Below are 17,656 nucleotides of genomic sequence, written 5' to 3'. Positions count from 1 at the left end.
CCTTGGAGGTCTTCTAGTCCAACCCCCTGCTCAAGTAGGAGACCCTATACCATTTCAGACAAATGGTTGCCCAGTCTCTTTTGGAAAGTCTCTAGTGATGGAGCACCCACTATGTGTTATGATGTTGTTAAGTAGTGCTCCATCTAGCACTTGTGTCTCTCAGAGTGAAGCGTGTTTTATGACACCATGGCTCACATTTTGTCATTTGGATGAAAACTCAGTTTGCTGCAAGTACCTCATGTAATGGAATGTGGGGATGACCTTGGGGGAATGAAGGAAGGAGATGCTGGCCAGAGAACAATCAGCTAGAAGAGGGAGGTGTCTACAGACACTCAACAGTCAGAAATTTAGGAAGAACCCACCCTAGTTGGTCAGACGGTTAAAAGTATGATGGAAAGTTGATACCTTCAGACTTGCAAGACTCTGTTAATGTAGCCTTACAATAAAGTAGATTTAACTCATGCAGTGATGTTTCCTGTCAGATTCACCTGGGAGGGCTGACATCTGAGGAATTACAGAAAGCCAAGGAGTTGTCAAATGCTAGAAAGAAGATGGTTGTCGGCTTTTTCAGGTAAACCAAACAGATGAACTTTGCAAATCTGAAAGTACAATTCTACCCCCTCCCCTTTTACATCCCAAGAAACTAGAGAGGGTCCCTTCCAAGCCTCTTGTGTCATCCACTATCTAGTTGCCGGCTCAGCTGTCTCTTATCTGACAGCATCTCTTCTCCCAGTCTCCCAAGGTCTTTCCCGTAATACCATGACAATTGTATAATGAAAAACCGGGTGTTAATGCATCCAATTTGGCCAGCTATTCGCCAAAGAAATGCCAGGTGATTCTCACTCCTCTTAAGCCTTTGCTTCAGAGAGACATATCAAAAACCAATTCTCTTTTATCAAAGAGAAAGGATGAAAACTACAGAGGCCTTTTCTGTATTACATGATGCATTTGGTCATTAAGCATAAACAGAATCACAATTCAGATGAAGCATAGCTTCTCCCGGGCACATTACAGCAAAGAGCCACGTAGATTCCTAATTATACATGGCTAATTTTACCTCTTTTTCAACTCCCGATCAGTCCTGCCTCCCTAAGGATCTCTTAAGACAATCTCACTCCATCTTTCCCATTCTCCCCTACACAGGCAACGCAACGGGCCATTTCCAGAAGCAGAACCAACGCAATTAAAAGGCGGCCATCAGTTACCCTGTATCCCATTTGCAAAATGCGTAACAGAGGGGGGCGGAAGAGATAACATTAAACCAAAAGCTGTCCCAAGCCTTCCCAGCCTGGTGGGAATTCTAGGAAGTGGACGCATTTGGAGACCTCTCATGTTAAGAAGCTTGAGATAAACAACGCGCTCTCCTTCCCTTAATCCAGTTTTGTAAGCCACCTTTTTGTTAAATAGGGCAAAGCCGGCACTTAGGAAAGAAAAAATACTGATGGCGTTACGGTTAACCACGAAGTGAAGCGGCAATAAAATTAGCGAGGAATTAGGGAATGAATCCCCCAGGATTGTTTCCCCAATTCAAGGTTGCTTGGTGAATTAGATCATTCTCAGATAACTTCCTTTTCGGCTAATAAACATTTGTACACAAACAGGAAGGCATCCAGGGACAGACCGTCCTAAGCTATTTTGTGCCTCAAATTCAGCTGCTCCTCCTTTCTCACAATGGGGACCCCGGGGCACTCCTGCTAAGAGGAAAATAAACTAAACAAGCAATTGCAACAGGTTCAAACGCAGCAGCGGGAACAACACCACAACCAGTTTGGTCTAGTGATTAAGGCACTAGGCGAGAAAAAGGGAGAACTGTGAGTTCTAGTCCTGCTTAAGCCATGAAAACCAGTTGGATGATCTTGGGCCAGTCACACTCTCTCAGCCTAAACCAGCCTAATTCAGGGGACTGGAGGCTAAAACATATAAGGAATGGCTGCTGGAATTGGGCATGTCTAGTTTAATGAAGAGAAGGATGAGGGGGGACAGGATAGCAGTGTTCCAATATCTCAGGGGCTGCCCCAAAGAAGAGGGAGTCAAGCTATTTTCCAAAGCACCTGAAGGCAGGACAAGAAGCAATGGGTGGAAACTAATCAAGGAGAGAAGCAACCTGGAACTAAGGAGAAACTTCCTGACAGTTAGAACAATTAACCAGTGGAACTACCTGCCTCCAGAAGCGGTGAATGCTCCAACACTGGAAGTTTTTAAGAAGAGACTGAACAGCCATTTGTCCAAGACAGTGTAGGGTTTCCTGCCTGAGCAGGGGGTTGGACTAGATGACCTCCAAGGTCCTTTCCAACTATTATTATTATTATTATTATTATTAAAACTAAGGAGAAATTTCCTAATGGTGAGAACAATTAACCAGTGGAATGGCTTGCCTTTAGAAATTGTGGTTGCTCCATCACTGGAGTCTTTTAAGAAGAGACTGGATAGTCATTTGTCCGAAATGATATAGGGTCTCCTGCTCAAACAGAGGGTTGGACTAGATGACCTCCAAGGTCCCTTTCAACTCTGTTATTCTATGTCTATGTTGACTTTTTGACCCTACCTTGGGCAGCTTACATCTTCGAAAGAATACTGGTAGCACCCCAGAATAATTTTCAAACGACAATGAGTTAAAGAAATATACATTCTACTATTCCAATTTTTGGTTGGAAAAGAAAAAAGACGTCCAATATAAATCATACCTTCTAAAAAAGCATTCTTTTTTTCCCCATCTGGTTCTCATTTGTTTTGATAAAAGGCCATTTATCTTTGAAAGTTCAACGAGACATTGTAGAGAATGGTTCTAAAAGTCCATTTTCTAAATATCTGGAACTAGCTGGAAAACTTTCATCCCAGCTTTTAGAGGCCTGGAAGAAAAGTTTCATTTGAGAATGAGTGGTTTCATGAGCCAAACCCTCCAATTTTTTAAAACCTTGTCACAGATTGCTTAAGTCAGGCAAGCAGCTTTCTTATTGCTGAGTTGAAGACTTTTCAACTTCTCTTGTGGAAAATTAGAGCAGGTTATTTGCTATTCTTATGGTTAATTTGTATTGTCTTTTTACTGTCTTTGTTTTAAGTCACTGCAATCTTTTATTTTCCTCTGAATTAGGATGTAACAAAACCTCACAGACTCAACCTACTCAGGTTGCCCTTAGATGCTGTCACAATAAACAGGGAAATACTACTTTAATACCAGCATAGCCGAGTGAGCCAAAACTGTCTCACACGAGAGCAGAAGATGAGAGAAAGGTATTAAAGTTTTTTTTCCCTGTGGATACATGACAGTGAAGAACAACCTGTAATATAAAGACAGATAACCTTTAGATAGATAGATAACCTTTATTGTCATTTCCCCCCCCCGTGGGCACAATGGCACACATTAAAAATGAAATTTAACTGCTGCCTCTCAAAGTGCACGCATACATAACATAAAGCTGTCAATTTGAAAATTCCACAAGTAACATTGGGACGTTTTAATATAGGTCAAATCTTGAACTCAAAAACTTCTTTTTAAAGTTTTGTTTCTTTTGGGACTGTGAACTTCCTAATGAATCTGAGTTCATTTGACACCAGCTTTTTAACTACAACCTGGATTAATCACACAATTAAAACAATGTTGCAAATAGTTTACACCTCAGCAGTGATACCTATTTTAAGAGAGTGGTGGGTGTGTAAGTAACGGTTTTATAAGCAGAAGTTAACACTTGCCAGCAAGTGATCACTCAGTTCCTATGCAGCCCTGATTTAAAAAAAAAAAAAAAAAAGTTTTAGTCTTTTCTAGACTTTTCCAATCTGGAAAAATTGCATGGTATTTTGTCTGTATATGAGGACAGCAAGACTTCTATTTGCCTGACATTAGAAGGATTTGCTGATTCCTACAATAGTAGAGAGAGCTCCCCCTGAGTTGGTGAAACTGATAGCTTTGATTGCAGAAAAGACATTGGCTAAATTTAATACCAACTGGAAACCCCTTTTGGACTTTTTGCACATAACTGAACAGAATGAAATCATGACATTATGGATTTGAGTATTAGAAATATGTGTAGATTATTAAAAAATGAAAGGTACATTGTTATTACAGAGCAGGAATTGAACTCAGGTTTTACTTATATTTGCTGTAAAAGAAAGCATTCTTTGTTGTGCGCATTTTTGTTTCCACATATACACATATGCATAGCATTTCTGCTATTTCTATATTCTTTCTATTCTCTTTCTTGACTATTAACTTTTCAATAGTTTTTTATTTCTTTCAAAAGACAATAAAATTACACAAACTTTTTAATTTTAGTTCGTTTTATCACTATTATACAGTTTGCCTTGTTTTTTTATTGTATTAATAAGGTTGCATCATTTTTATTTGTGTTCATTAAATTCCTTGATTAAAAAAATATGCCACTCTCAATCAGGAGTGTCCTCAGGACAGGATCAAAAAACTCAAGATGATGGTCACAAATTAGCATCAAAATCCTTCTTCTTTTTATGGGGGCACATATGTGACCCATATAACAGAAGGGCAGGGCTACAATTACAGTCCTGACTACCATGTTGACTTTTTTGACCACAACCTATGAGTATCCCTGAAGACAGCCTTCTTTTGCCTGAAAATCTGCCCACCTCTGAGGTGCAAAGAATCAGACTACATATTAAGTTCAAATTAAAATGATTTATTGCTCATGTCTATAGACAAGAATCTAGATAACTAATGGTCGTCACTAAATTGGCACTAGATAATTCAAGGGGAACTAGACTTAGAACTTTTGTGGGAATGTAACAGTTCCAGGCTGATTACTATCTTGACTCCATCCCCAGACTCTGCCTGCTCTTCTCCTACACCATCCTTTCCAAAATGTCCTTTTATGGTATCCTAGATCATGGTAATGTCTTTCCTCCACTATGTTTTTGTCTAGTAAACAGGAATATTGGGGGCAATTCCCCCAGATTTATAATCTTCTGTCTGACTGGATTCCCTGGTTTGAATCCATCTACTCCTTTGAAAGGCTGAATGCTACTTTGATTGCTGAGGCTTCCAAGGTAGACCTGGGCCAATCATATCCATCAGAGCCCCCCCCCTAATTTTTTTTTTAAAAGATCAGTGTCTTTGCTACTGCCAATTTTTATGGAGAATAACACTGTTTGCTAATTAGTGTCGATCACAGAGTCGTTACAGAACCAGCTGAGAAGTAAAACAGTATCTGTTGCAGGCATTTGTTCCTGAAGACTTGTATGATACGCACAAAAGCACTTCTTTTCTTATAGGAACTTATCAAGTCCAGTTGCCTCCTGAAAAAGCATCTTTGGGATAACAGATAAAAACTTATCAAAGAGAGATCCAACCTTGAATTAAGGAGAAATTTCCTGACAGTGAGACCAATTAACCAGTAGAACAGCTTGCCTCCAGAAATTGTGGGTGGTCCATTACTGGAGATTTTTAAGAAGAATTGGACAACCATGGTACACAGAATGGTTTAGGTCAGAGGTAGGCAGCCTTGGCTCTTTTATGACTTGTGGACTTCAACTCACAGCTGGCTCAGGAATTCTGGGAGCTGAAGTCCACAAGTCATAAAAGAGCCAAGGTGGCCTACCCCTGGTGTATGGTCTCCTGCTCAAGCAGAGGGTTGGACTAGAACAGGTGTAGGCCACCTTGGCTCTTTTATGACTCGTGGACTTCAACTCCCAGAATTCCTCAGCCAGCCACGCTGAGGGGAGAGGGAGAGGTTTCTAAGCTGAGCCATGCTGGCTCAGGAATTCTGGGAGTTGAAGTCCACGAGTCATAAAGGGCCATAGTTCCCCCATGCTGGCTCAGGAATTCTGGGAGTTGAAGTCCACCAGTCATAAAAGAGCCAAGGTTGCCTATCCCTGGACTAGAACATCTCCAAGATTCCTTCCAATTATGTTATTCTGTATTCATTCTCTTTTGAAACAGTTCACTAAGGAAAGACTGCATCCAAAACCCATTCCAAACCTTTGAGATAGAACAGAGCAGGACAGGATTATGGGGCAATATAGCCTGGAATCTAGGACGAAGGGGCTCTTTCCCAGAGGCCAAAGAGACAGCGGAGATTCGAATGTCTGGTAGGCAGGAAGAGAGCAATTTGGATCCTGCCTAGCAATTCAGAGTTTATCTAGTAATTATGCAGCTAGTTGCTATAGTCTGGCAAAATTTCTAACTAGGTCAGTGTTTCTCAACCTTGACAATTTTAAGGCATGTGGACTTCAACTCCCAGAATTTCACAGCCAGCAATGCTGGCTGTGGAATTCTGGGAGTTGAAGTCCACATGCCTTAAAATTGTCAAGGTTGAGAAACACTGAACTAGGTGAATAGCAATAGGTGAATATTCACCAGATGAATAACAATAAAGAAACTAGTCAGAAGTAATTCCATGTGTTGTTCTTGGTACTTGGGGTTTGACAAGGAAAGAACATCCCTTAGGTCTTTAAAGAAGAAGTTTCAGGAATTCTGTTTTGGCCAGGAGAGCGAACAAGCAGCTTTGGACAGCAGCAGTCTACCTTAAAGCAGCTCCAAGTAGCCAAACTGGCAAAAAGCAAAACGGAATATCAAAATATGTGAGCATATGGCTAGCACCATTGGTGTGTTCGTTCTGCTGGGTTGTTTTTTTTTTTGTTGTTTTTTTTTTTGACGGAGCAGACTTTTTGGGGGCTGAACACATTCCCAAAGGATGGGAAAGAACGAGAGCATACTGCATGCATTCACCATACGGAGACACGTAGCCACTCCAGCAAAGCAATGAGTCTTAATTGTATTCGTTCCCTTTCATTTGTATATGATGCAATTTTCTTTGGAAAATAATCCGCATACTGTATGCACCACGTGTATGGGTGATGCATTGAACTGCCAAAATAACAACAGCTACCATCTCACGATGCTTGCAGATGAGCATCGCAGGCAGAAGATGGATCGAGGACATGGCCATTTTGTCTAGGCACCAACCAAAAAAAGAAACCCAACAGGAGAAGAAGAGACTGACATCCGATGATGGGTTGGAAGAAGGCAATTGCAAAGTGTCAGGAGCTGATTAATGGAGGAGGCCCATGGTTTGATTTTCTCAGCAGCAGCAGCCAAGTCCAGGGAAGTCACCGGCTAGAGGGCAACTTGTAGGTCATGCACAGAAATAAGGCAGAACATTTTCCATGCGCTTTCGGTATATCTCCAAAGTACGTTTGCCAAGAATTGGAAAAACTATCGATCTTTTAGCTTTTGCTGAATGTCGTGCAGCCCACCCAGCCATGGCTGTAATGCAGAGCATTGAAGATCAGCAATTCTTAAGAGCTGATGTTTCTCGGCCCTGATTTATGCTCTTCACATTGTGGAATAAATCATGTTGTGTTGCACCAAATGAGAAACTCCGCTTTGTTGAATACTGCTTATGCTTCATCAATGCTTATCAATGTCTAGACCAGGGATAGGCAACCTTGGCTCTTTTATGACTCGTGGACTTCAACTCCCAGAATTCCTGAGCCAGCCTGGCTCAGCTTGGAAACCTCTCCCTTTCCCCTCAGCATGGCTGGCTCAGGAATTCTGGGAGTTGAAGTCCACAAGTCATAAAAGAGCCAAGGTTGCCTACCTCTGGTCTAGACAAGTTTTAGAGAGCTGGACTTCAGTTCCCAGAATTCTCTGGCTAGCCATGCTGGTTGGGGAATTCTGGCGTGGAAGTGCATCCATCTTAAACTTGACAAGGTTGAGAAATGCTAGTCTAGATCAAGAAGGTGATTCATTTGGGTTGCTAATGATCTTTTATGGCTGGTAGTGCTTAGTAACTGAATGCCTGCTAATTTGGTTTGACCCTAGTATGACAGGTGCCAGAAGTTAGAAATTCTGGGAGTTAGGGATACTTTTGGAGTGCCCCAAATTGGAGAAGGACTGAGACGGGAGAGGAAGTTTGGGACTGCAGCATAGTTGGAAAAGGAGGCAAAGATGAGCTTCATATATCATACATAAATTAAGAGTTCTATTCAGTCTGATCATCAGTCTTGGCTACAGCCTCTCAGATACAGTATACAATTCAGCAAAGGGGAGGAAGAATTTTGACTGTTTACTATGAAGTAGTCCAGGGGAATCCAAACTTTGACAATTTTGGCCATGCTGTCTGAGGAATTTTGGGAGTTGAAGTCCACCAGTCCTAAACTTCCCAAGGCAGGACACCCCTGACGTACCCATATTCAAAAGGAATATGCAAATTCCTTCTTTTATCTCAGGGCCTTTCTTCCCCATTGCTTTTTCTTCTCATTATGGTTCAACAAAGCCTTTGCTGTAGGCTTCATGGCCCAGTGGGTTAGTAATAGCCTTGACATCTCTGTTCTTGGAAATCGTGGTTCTTGGCTTCCCTTTGACAAAAAGATGGAAATGTTTTTGGCTACCCAAGCACTTGTTCTGGCTGGTTAACCTTATTTTACTTTTCTTTTTTAAAAAAATGTTTTTAAAAGGTTGCTTAGACAAACTTGCAAACGACTGGGGCTTGACTTTCTGGAGCTACTGTTACCTGTCCTCATGGTGTCTTCTTTACCATCTAGATCAGGGGTAGGCAACCTTGGCTCTTTTATGACTCGTGGACTTCAACTCCCAGAATTCCTAAGCCAGCATGGCTCAGCTTGGAAATCTCTCCCTTTCCCCTCAGCATGGCTGGCTCAGGAATTCTGGGAGTTGAAGTCCACGAGTCATGAAGGGGCCAAAGTTTCCCTCATGCTGGCTCAGGAATTCTGGGAGTTGAAGCCCATGAGTCATAGAAGAGCCAAGGTTGCCTATCCCTGGTCTAGACCAGGGGTCTGCAACCTTGACAACTTTAAGACTTGTGGGCTTCAGCTCTCAGAATTCCTCAGCCAGCACATCCACCACACATCCACGCAAAAAGCAAACCCAAAGCCACACCAATGAGGAGGCACGACCACAAACCAGAAGCCAGACCACAGCTGCATCATTAGCCACTTTAAACCCCTCCAATCCATACATGAAGCAAACTGACACCCACCATGAAGATGAGGCACGACCACGAACACGAAGCCAAAAAAATAGCAAGGCAGACCACCATCTTAAACCCCCTGCAACTCAGACTAACCTGAGCACAACAAAGCCCCCACCCAAACAGAACACTCCCCCAGCCAATCAGAGCACAGCCAACCCCCCAGCCAATCAGAGCACAGCCAACCCCCCAGCCAATCAGAGCAGTCAAGCCCCTAACCAATCAGAACACACCTCCACCCAATCAGAACACAGCCAAGCTCCCACCCAATCAGTTCATACCCCCACTGGCAGTTAAAAGGAAGAAACAGCTAAGACCAACATTGCTCCTCGAAGCACGAAGCTGAAAACACCAGCCTGAACATGACGAATGGGACTTCGTTGAAACGTCGCCAAGATACTTCCAATTTTACACGGGAGAAAACCCGAATAACCAAAGACCTACATACATACATATATGTCTGTGTGTGTGTGTGTGTGTGTGTGTGTGTGTGTGTGTGTGTGTGTGTATCCAGCCGAACACAATGTTCAGCTCAGCTTGATATTAACGGCCAATAAATCCTAATGTTATTGTCCCTGTTGCGTATATGCAATCATACAGGATGAAAATTGCACTGCTTGTGTTGGCTGGACGCCTCTGATTGCCAATCACAGGGGAGCTATCTTGTCCTGCTTCTCGGGGACCTAAATGGGAGAGAGGCTTCTAAACAAATCTTTTAGTCTGACCCAGCAGGCTCCTTGATCATTTGGAAAATGTCCATTTCATTTAAAGCTTTCTGTATGATCAGCGTAGCTCTTGGAGGATCAGCGCTGTTATGCTCCCCTCTTTGGCTCAAACAAAGCAATATTAATTTCAAAGCCTAAAAGATATAATCTTCCCTTGGAACCATTCCCATAAGAAGTAAGCTGCCTCTTGGCTTGAGAACTTTGCTAGATAACCTGTGACCCATTGGGTTATTGTTTCACAGATACCTCCTTGCCTAAACAGAGAAACAGAATGACCACGGGAAGGTAAAAAAAAACAGTGGGCATGGGAACAACTTATGATTTCCCGCTGGCTTCCCCATTGACTTTCCCCGTAGGAAACTGGAAGAGATTGTTGGAAATGAGGATGTCACGATTGCTACTCATAGCACAGCCACAGTGGCACGGCAGGATTAAAGCCATCCAAACTTTGCCCAGTTTGAATCCCAGGTTTCACAGGTCTCAGATTTTGGACCACTTTAAGATAGCCTACTTGAGATACATTGGTTTGAAAATTATTGCCCTAGGACACACCATTTCACTCAACCAAAATCAAACAAACATGAGAGTTTAGTAATGTATAGCTAACCACTCCTCCACCTTTTCCATTGCAATAGGTGACCAACACCAGGATTTCAGCACTCAAATAAATTCACTTTAACAAGACTTGATTTTCCCAGCATGCACCAGAACATTTTGAATGGATTTGCACAACAGGCTTAACAGGGTGACTGTTGGAGATAACCAGGCTGTTTCCGAAGGAAAGGTGAAACAAGTCATCAGTCATGAGTCTCTGCGCCCACAAGAGATCTAAGACCAGCCTTCCTTGAATTTCTTCTTATCTCCCGCTTATTTCCTTTGACCATTAGTAGTTCTTGTTAAGAACTTAAACTAACAACAAATCTTTACACATATTTGAACTGCCTGGATCTCCTGATTTCCCTGGTGCTTGACAGTGACTGAATTAACCCATTTTCCGGATCCGAACTACATACTGAATTATAAAGTAACCACAAGCCACACAGAGAGAGACACACACACACACACAAAAGTGTTAACGCAAGATGAGCCCGATGTGGGAATGTAACAGAAAGTTTTGAGTTGCCTACGCTTCTGGTTCAAACCCAGGTTAGATAGATTCTAATCCCCAGGATGCTCCAAAATATTTTAAATAATACTTTCCTTTCCTTCCTTTCTTTTTTTCTTTCTATTGTTGAGGTAAAACAAAGAAAAGAAAATCAAAAACAAGCCTAAGGGAAGGGTAAAGCAATCAATATAATTCTGGCAGTTGAAGTCCACAAGTCTTAAAATTGCCAAGTTTGGAGATCCCCTGCGCTATAGAAAGGTTAAAGGAAATATGTGATTATTGGAAAAATTTAAAAAACAGGATAAACCAAAAAAAAAGAGGGGAGGAGAAATGTAGGTAAAGCATTATAGCATCCCTTTCTCCCCTCCCCCCATTTTCCCCCAACCACTACTTCTTCCTGAAATATTGTTATACTCCACTTTAGATTTCTGCGACGATTGCTTAATTCTATTTCAGTCCCTTTAATTTTATTTTTTTTGCAACGTTGTCTCTTTTTCTTCAGAAGCATTCTAACTATCTTAGCTTGTCTTGCTGTATAATAAATCACTATCATTCCACAATCGAAAGGGGGGGGGGAAGATCCCTGAACAACAAGTTCAAAACACAGTAATTATTTAAAAACAAACAAATCATTTCTGCTGCTGTATATTGTTTTACTGAAGTTGTGTAATATAGTTGTTGAGCTTGGCTTGCTTTGTTTATCAATTAGCTAAAGCAATTAGCTCATTCTGCAAACATCATAAGGGAAGGTATTAATATGGTTCCCAGAGTAGTCCTATTACTTCAGTTGGGCAGAAACACGGAAGAACGGCTTGCACAATTTATACTGAATGGTTTCGACTAAATCCCAGGATGGTGTTCTTGCTTGCTTGCCTGCTTAGACTGTTTTAGAATATCTAAAATAAAAATGTAAACCCATCCCAAAATCCTTGCATCCTTCAGAAAGCAACCCAGAAAAAAAAGAAGAAGAAATTATCATGAATAAAAGGCGTTGAGTCTAAAGAGATTATCAGCTGTTTTCTCTCAGCTGTCATTTCAGGAGCGAAAGTGGAGCAGATGATACTCCAAAAATTTGCTTCTGAGTGCTAGAACAGTGGAGGTGGGGAGAGACCCCAACCGAAGATATGCTGATCTTGGCCCTAACCTCTGAGTTATTCAATGTGTTCACCTGCATATTCATACTTGCAGTGTAGGAACTTTCTGAGTAGCACAGGAGCAGATGCCTGTTTGGTGAACCTCGGATCTGGCTATCCTTTCCATCCTCAGAGGAAAGGAAGAGGAAAGAAAGAAGGAATGTGTACGGAGAGGAAAGCAACCCATTTCTCCATTCTTTCCTTTCTCTTCCCTCTTTCCTCCAGTTCTTTCTGCAACCGCCGATTCTTGTCTGCAACTCTTTTTCAAGCCACCTCTTCTAATATTCTCTATCAGCCCAAACACTTTTGCCAGTTGGCAGCAAAACCCCCTCAGAAAACAGCCACAACATGTTTCTGGAAAGCAAGGCGAGGCTCTTGAGAAGGAATCTGTCTCCTGCTTGAGAAGCCTGCTATTCCGTTGCGCTGGGTGACAATGCCCAGCGCCTGGCTTTCTAAACGAAACTCTTCACACTCCTCCCCACACCCAGATGCAGGGCTGCCTGTTGAGGCTCTGCCAGACACATTTTGCACTGTTTCTTGCACAAAAACATCCCCATTAGTAAAGCAAATCATTTTGTTTCGATTCTTAATTCCATCAGTGTTTCAAAAAAAAAAAAAGTGAGAAAATAACAAAGGGGCCTTTTTAAAGAAGACAAGAATTCAGCTGGACACAGATCAGGGTTGTATTCTGAAGGTGGCTGGTCTGATACACACATGGTGGGGAATGTACGGCTCCCGACACCTCTAGTTAAATAGGTTTGGCAGATTTCTGTAACACTGAAAAAACAAAAAAGCTTGCCTGAGCAGGGATGACAGATGGATAATAGAAAACCTGCATGTTCCTGCCAACAATGCCTCCATCCTTATCACCCTCAGCTTTCACAAAAATGATTTATTTTCTGGAGACGTTCACACAACACACTTCCCTTGGTGAATTAACCTATTTTCTGGGCTCACACGATCCTTCCAACTGTCTGCTGACACAACAGATTGGGTTTGTGCGAGGCTGGAAGAAGTCTAAGGCAATAAGACTCACTCGAGTTTCATGCATTATACGAATGCTACCATTGAGTCCTTTTTTTTTGACCTGATTCAATGTATTGTGCTGACACTGTTGCTGCTTACTATCTGGAAAACAAGCTTGACACTCCGGATCCCACCGAACGATGATCTTTGCAATCCGATGCAATGAAGAGATGGATTTCCAGGCGGGAAGGGGTGAATTCCAGAGAAGTAAAAGGCAACTTAGTCCAGATACCATGTGTGAGAAAAAAGAGGGTGAAGACAGCCACTCCCTAATAGTTCACAGAGTATATTGTAGATGCAGATTACTTAGCAGAGTCCTCAGTTTGGCAAGATTCTGTCTATAGGTATGAAACATTAAAGAACTCAACTTGGAAGGATTGTAATGTGTTATTCTTGGTTTTGGGTTTGATGCTCTTGGGAGGGTCCTACCAAGCCAATCCAGAGTGCCATTTCCTTGTTGGCATCAGTAATTCAGTCCTGAGATGTGTTTAAGAGAAACAAAAATTGCGCTGAACCTCTGCAGGAAAAACACCCATCACTTCCAGGTTAAAAAAAAATGAGGTAACTGTTACTATAGAAGGATCTCTCCCAAGACAGACGCTACCAAGTGTCATTAGATCAGGACTGATCAACCTTAGCAACTTTAAGACGTGTGGACTTCAATTCCCAGAATTCCTCAGCCAGGATCGATGGATGGATGGATGGATGGGGAATTCTGGGAGTTGAAGTCCACATGTCTTAAAGTTGTCAAGATTGAGAGGCACTGCATTAGATGCTTCAGTAGAGAAGAGGTTGGACAAGGAATGGGGAGACACAGTTTCAATTCCTCTCTCAGTCTGACAGCCAAGCAGTGTAATGGTGAAGATGCTGGGGAAAGGGGGGGGGGCTGGCTCATTACATATATGACCCTGAAGGAAAAGCAGATATAAATCTAAAAATAAAAAATAAAAGAGCCTGCAAGGTGTAGTGGTTATGGAACTTGGCTAGGCATGGGGTCCTAGTCTCCTGCCTTGAGCAGGCAGTTGAACTAGAAATCCCCCATGCTCCCTCCCAGCTTTACGATTCTACAATTCTCCACAACCTTGCAACGTCCCTGGCGATTTGATACTGTTCCTTCTCTCTCCACCCAATAAAATTGTTGCTCTGGAAATACAGTGAAGGAAGATAATAATAATAATAATAATAATAATAATAATAATAATAATAATAATAATTGTCGATAAGAAAGACAAAAAAGTCTGGATAGTGGACGTGGCAGTGCCTGGAGACAGCAGAATAGACGAGAAAGAACTGGAGAAGATAACAAAATACAAAGACCTACAAATAGAAATAGAAAGACTGTGGCAAAAGCAAGCAAGGGTAGTACCAATAGTCATAGGCGCCTTGGGTGCAATCCCAAAACAACTGGAGCACCACTTGAACACCATTGGCATTGACAAATTCGCTATTAGTCAATTGCAAAAGGCGGCCTTACTAGGAACTGCTTCCATCCTGCGACGATATCTGTAATACCATCAAACATCCACATCTGCCTATCCCAGGTCCTGGGTAAGGACTCGATAGATAGACAAAATGCCAAATCCAGTCTGAACATCTGGCTGACTGTGCGATGATCCATAATAATAATAATAATAAAAAAGTTGGAAGGGACCTTGGAGGTCATCGAGTCCAACCCCCTGCTCAGGCAGGAAACCCTATACAATTTCGGACAAATGGCTGTCCAGTTTCTTCTTAAAAACTTCCAGTGTTGGAGCATTCACCACTTCTAGAGGCAGGTTGTTCCACTGGTTAATTGTTCTAACTGTCAGGAAGTTTCTCCTTAGTTCTAGGCTGCTTCTCTCCTTGATCAGTTTCCATCTGTTGCTTCTCGTCCTGCCTTCAGGCGCCTTGGAGAATAGCTTGACTCCCTCTTCCTCTAAGTTCCCCAGAACAAAAAGAGAAATCACTCTAACAAATGATAAATATAACACTAGATTGAAAGGGCTGGACGAGGAGATTCTGGATGAATCATCTTGCTGCATATGTTTAATGCATATATTTAATACAATAAATGGGCATGTGGATTTGGCCCAGACTTATTTTTATACTCCAGGTGTGTGAAAGCACCTCTGAGCCTTCGCTTTTAATCCATTTCCAGCTGGCTGACACTGTCTTAAGCTGAGGCATCAGCTACAATCGGAATTGCCAGCTGCTTTCTTCCTTATTTCTTTCCTTTCCCATTTGCAGGGGTTATGCCAGCAGTTTTTTCCCCCTCCAGACATGGGAAAAAGCGTGGAGCAAAAAATTTTTTAAAAAAATCACCTGTTGAATATCTGCCTCTCAGGTTACTGCTCTGGACACTTGCATGCATTTCCAATGCCAACTTGGGGCAAACCTATTATGGAGAGTGTTATGAATTACATGAATTCAACTGCACTCCAGAAGCGCTGAGAGCTTTGGGGGCGCAATTAGACTTCGTCCCCTTCAAAAGTTGTTTGGAACAAGCTCACATTGTGGCAGGCCAGGGAGGGGAAGGTGCCAGGAACAGCCTTTGTACACGAAATGTGACTTCAGCAGCAGGAAAGGAAGCGCAGAGACTTCACGCTAATTGGACACAGGACTGGCTGTATGCAATAGAAGAACATATTCTATAGCAGTGTTTCCCAAACTTGACAATTTTAAGGCATGAGGACTTCAACTCCCAGAATTCCACAGCCAGCAACGCTGGCTGTGGAATTCTGGGAGTTGAAGTCCACATGCCTTAAAATTGTCAAGTTTGGGAAACACTGTTCTATAGAAATCTCCACACAGGATCACCAACATGAGGTCTGCATGGTCCAAATCCCTATCCTATAGCAGCAGCATTCTGTTGCAAATCTTCCCAGCTTAATTTGCAACCCGCTTGCTTTACTATCCATCTACCCCCATCTACAAGTTCCTGAAAACAAACTTCATCTGGGCCACCTCGCCTCTGGAAAATTGGCTAGCCACTTCTTAGAGAGGCATTTGCTCAAGAGTAAGTAAGCCCCAGGGACCACTCACTAGACTAGCCTTCTACAGGAACAGATCATTTCCCCCCCTCCCCCACCATTAGAAATATGTCAGATCCACAGCGATTACCCCTCCCCGCCCAACCAGGATTGATGAACCTCGGGAAAGATTTGAACCCAGCGCTTCTCTTGCTTTGAGGCCTTCTTCCCACGAACGGAGCCCCGCGGAGTTTTCCCGAGGCCTTCCGCGTGTCGTCACCCACCCCTGCCCTACGGCGCTCGGTCCCTAAAGCTGGGGGGAGGGCAGAGAGGCACCATTAGCCCCGCTGGGCAGCCAAGAGCCAAGCGCGCATCTTGCCCTCCCCTCTTGCGTTCCCACGCAACGACAGCCAAACCCAGGTTGAGGAAGGACGGACGTGCGGATAGACGACACGCGTTCATCTCTCCCCCCTCCCTCCCTCCCCCCTCCCACGCTCCCCCCCCCCCAGCCTCCTAAAACTTTTTCCCTACCTGCAGAAGCAACACGGAGCCGGGCGCGTCCTCGGCGCCAAAGGGCATCCCCCTTCGGGCAGGGAGCGCCACCGGCCCCAGAGACGGGGGTCCCGCAACCCTGCCCAGCTGCGGGGGCCGCGACTCCCGCTCGCCTCGCCCGCTGCAGTCAGAGCGCTTCGCTGCCCGGTGGACCGGCTGGGCTCGCAATGCATCGAGCGATTATTTGCTGGCTCTCGGGCTCCGCCTTCCGCGGCTACCATTGGTCGGCCGGCCGACTGCTCGGCGCGGCGCCCGCTTTGGCCGCAGCGCGGAGGAGCGGAGGGAGGAGGAGAGCGTTCTCACGACCGAAGCCGGGCGCGCCGCTCGGGTCCGGAGCTGGCCTGGCCTGGCCTGGCCTGGCTTGGCTTGGCTTGACGGCCGCGTAGGACGGGGGGGGGCAGCGGGCGGCGTCCGCTTCTCCCACCAGGGATGGAGAGTGGTACCCAGCGGGCCTCTGCCACCTGTAGGTTGGATGGAGCGGCGTTTGCCAGCATCCCTGGGTGCGGAAAGGGGTTGGCGCGCTCCCCGGATCGTGGGGAAGGTCGGAGACAGGGAAGGGTGATCAAGGACCCCGGAGCTGCGTTTCCTAGCGGATAAAGTTAGCCTCTCTTCGCCCCCGCCCTCTGGCCTCAGTCTTCCCTGGCTGTCTTCTGCTGGAATAAACGAAGCCCCTGGTCCCCGGAGCCCCGCAGAGCATCCTGCAGCAGAAAAGGGCGGGCGGTTGGAGTTTGCGCCACGTGCGAGGCGAAACCGGGGCTGGGGGCTGGAGTAGTGTGTGTGTGGGGGGGGTCGGTGTAGGATGAGCGCCCCGTCGGAATTCCTTGGGGGAAAAAAGGACTTAAGAAGCCTGTCTAAACCAAAGTGTCCTCGCCCAATTAAACCACCAGTCATGGTAAAGAGCGTAAAGAATTGATCGTGGTTTGTTGGTTGGTTTGTTTAGGTGGCGGGGAGTTTTTTGTAGTCGTTCTGATGACACTACTGAGATAAAGAGCATAAAAGAATTGGTGGTGGATTGTTTGTTTGTTTGTTTGTTTTGGTGGCTGGGAGTTTTTGTAGCCGTTCTGATGACACTAACTGAGATTTGAATATTTCTGCATTTAGAGCATAAAGAATTGATTGTGGATTGATTTATTTATGTATGTATTTGTGTGTGTGTATGTATGTGGCTGAGAGTTTTTGTAGCCGTTCTGATGACACTAACTGAGATTGG

At 44.0% G+C, this 17,656-nt stretch overlaps 1 protein-coding gene across 5 annotated transcripts in view; it reads right to left on the bottom strand.

Moving 5' to 3' along the window:
• ZMAT4 (zinc finger matrin-type 4) overlaps positions 1–17,163 on the bottom strand; it is a 97,734-nt gene extending 80,571 nt beyond the window's left edge. For all 5 annotated transcript variants that reach the window (XR_005557994.1, XM_039354300.1, XM_039354302.1 and 2 more), the window contains exon 1: positions 16,426–17,163. Coding sequence is in view for 4 of the 5 variants with exons in the window: in XM_039354300.1 (XP_039210234.1) it covers positions 16,426–16,473 (48 nt within the window). In the remaining variant the exon portion in view is untranslated. The remainder of the gene's footprint in view (positions 1–16,425) is intronic.
• Positions 17,164–17,656: the final 493 nt, after the last annotated feature.

Source organism: Crotalus tigris, unplaced genomic scaffold, assembly GCF_016545835.1.
Source record: "Crotalus tigris isolate CLP2741 ecotype Arizona unplaced genomic scaffold, ASM1654583v1 scf7180000018549.3470463, whole genome shotgun sequence".
Lineage (NCBI taxonomy): Eukaryota > Metazoa > Chordata > Lepidosauria > Squamata > Viperidae > Crotalus > Crotalus tigris.
This window is presented reverse-complemented; position numbering and strand designations above follow the sequence as displayed.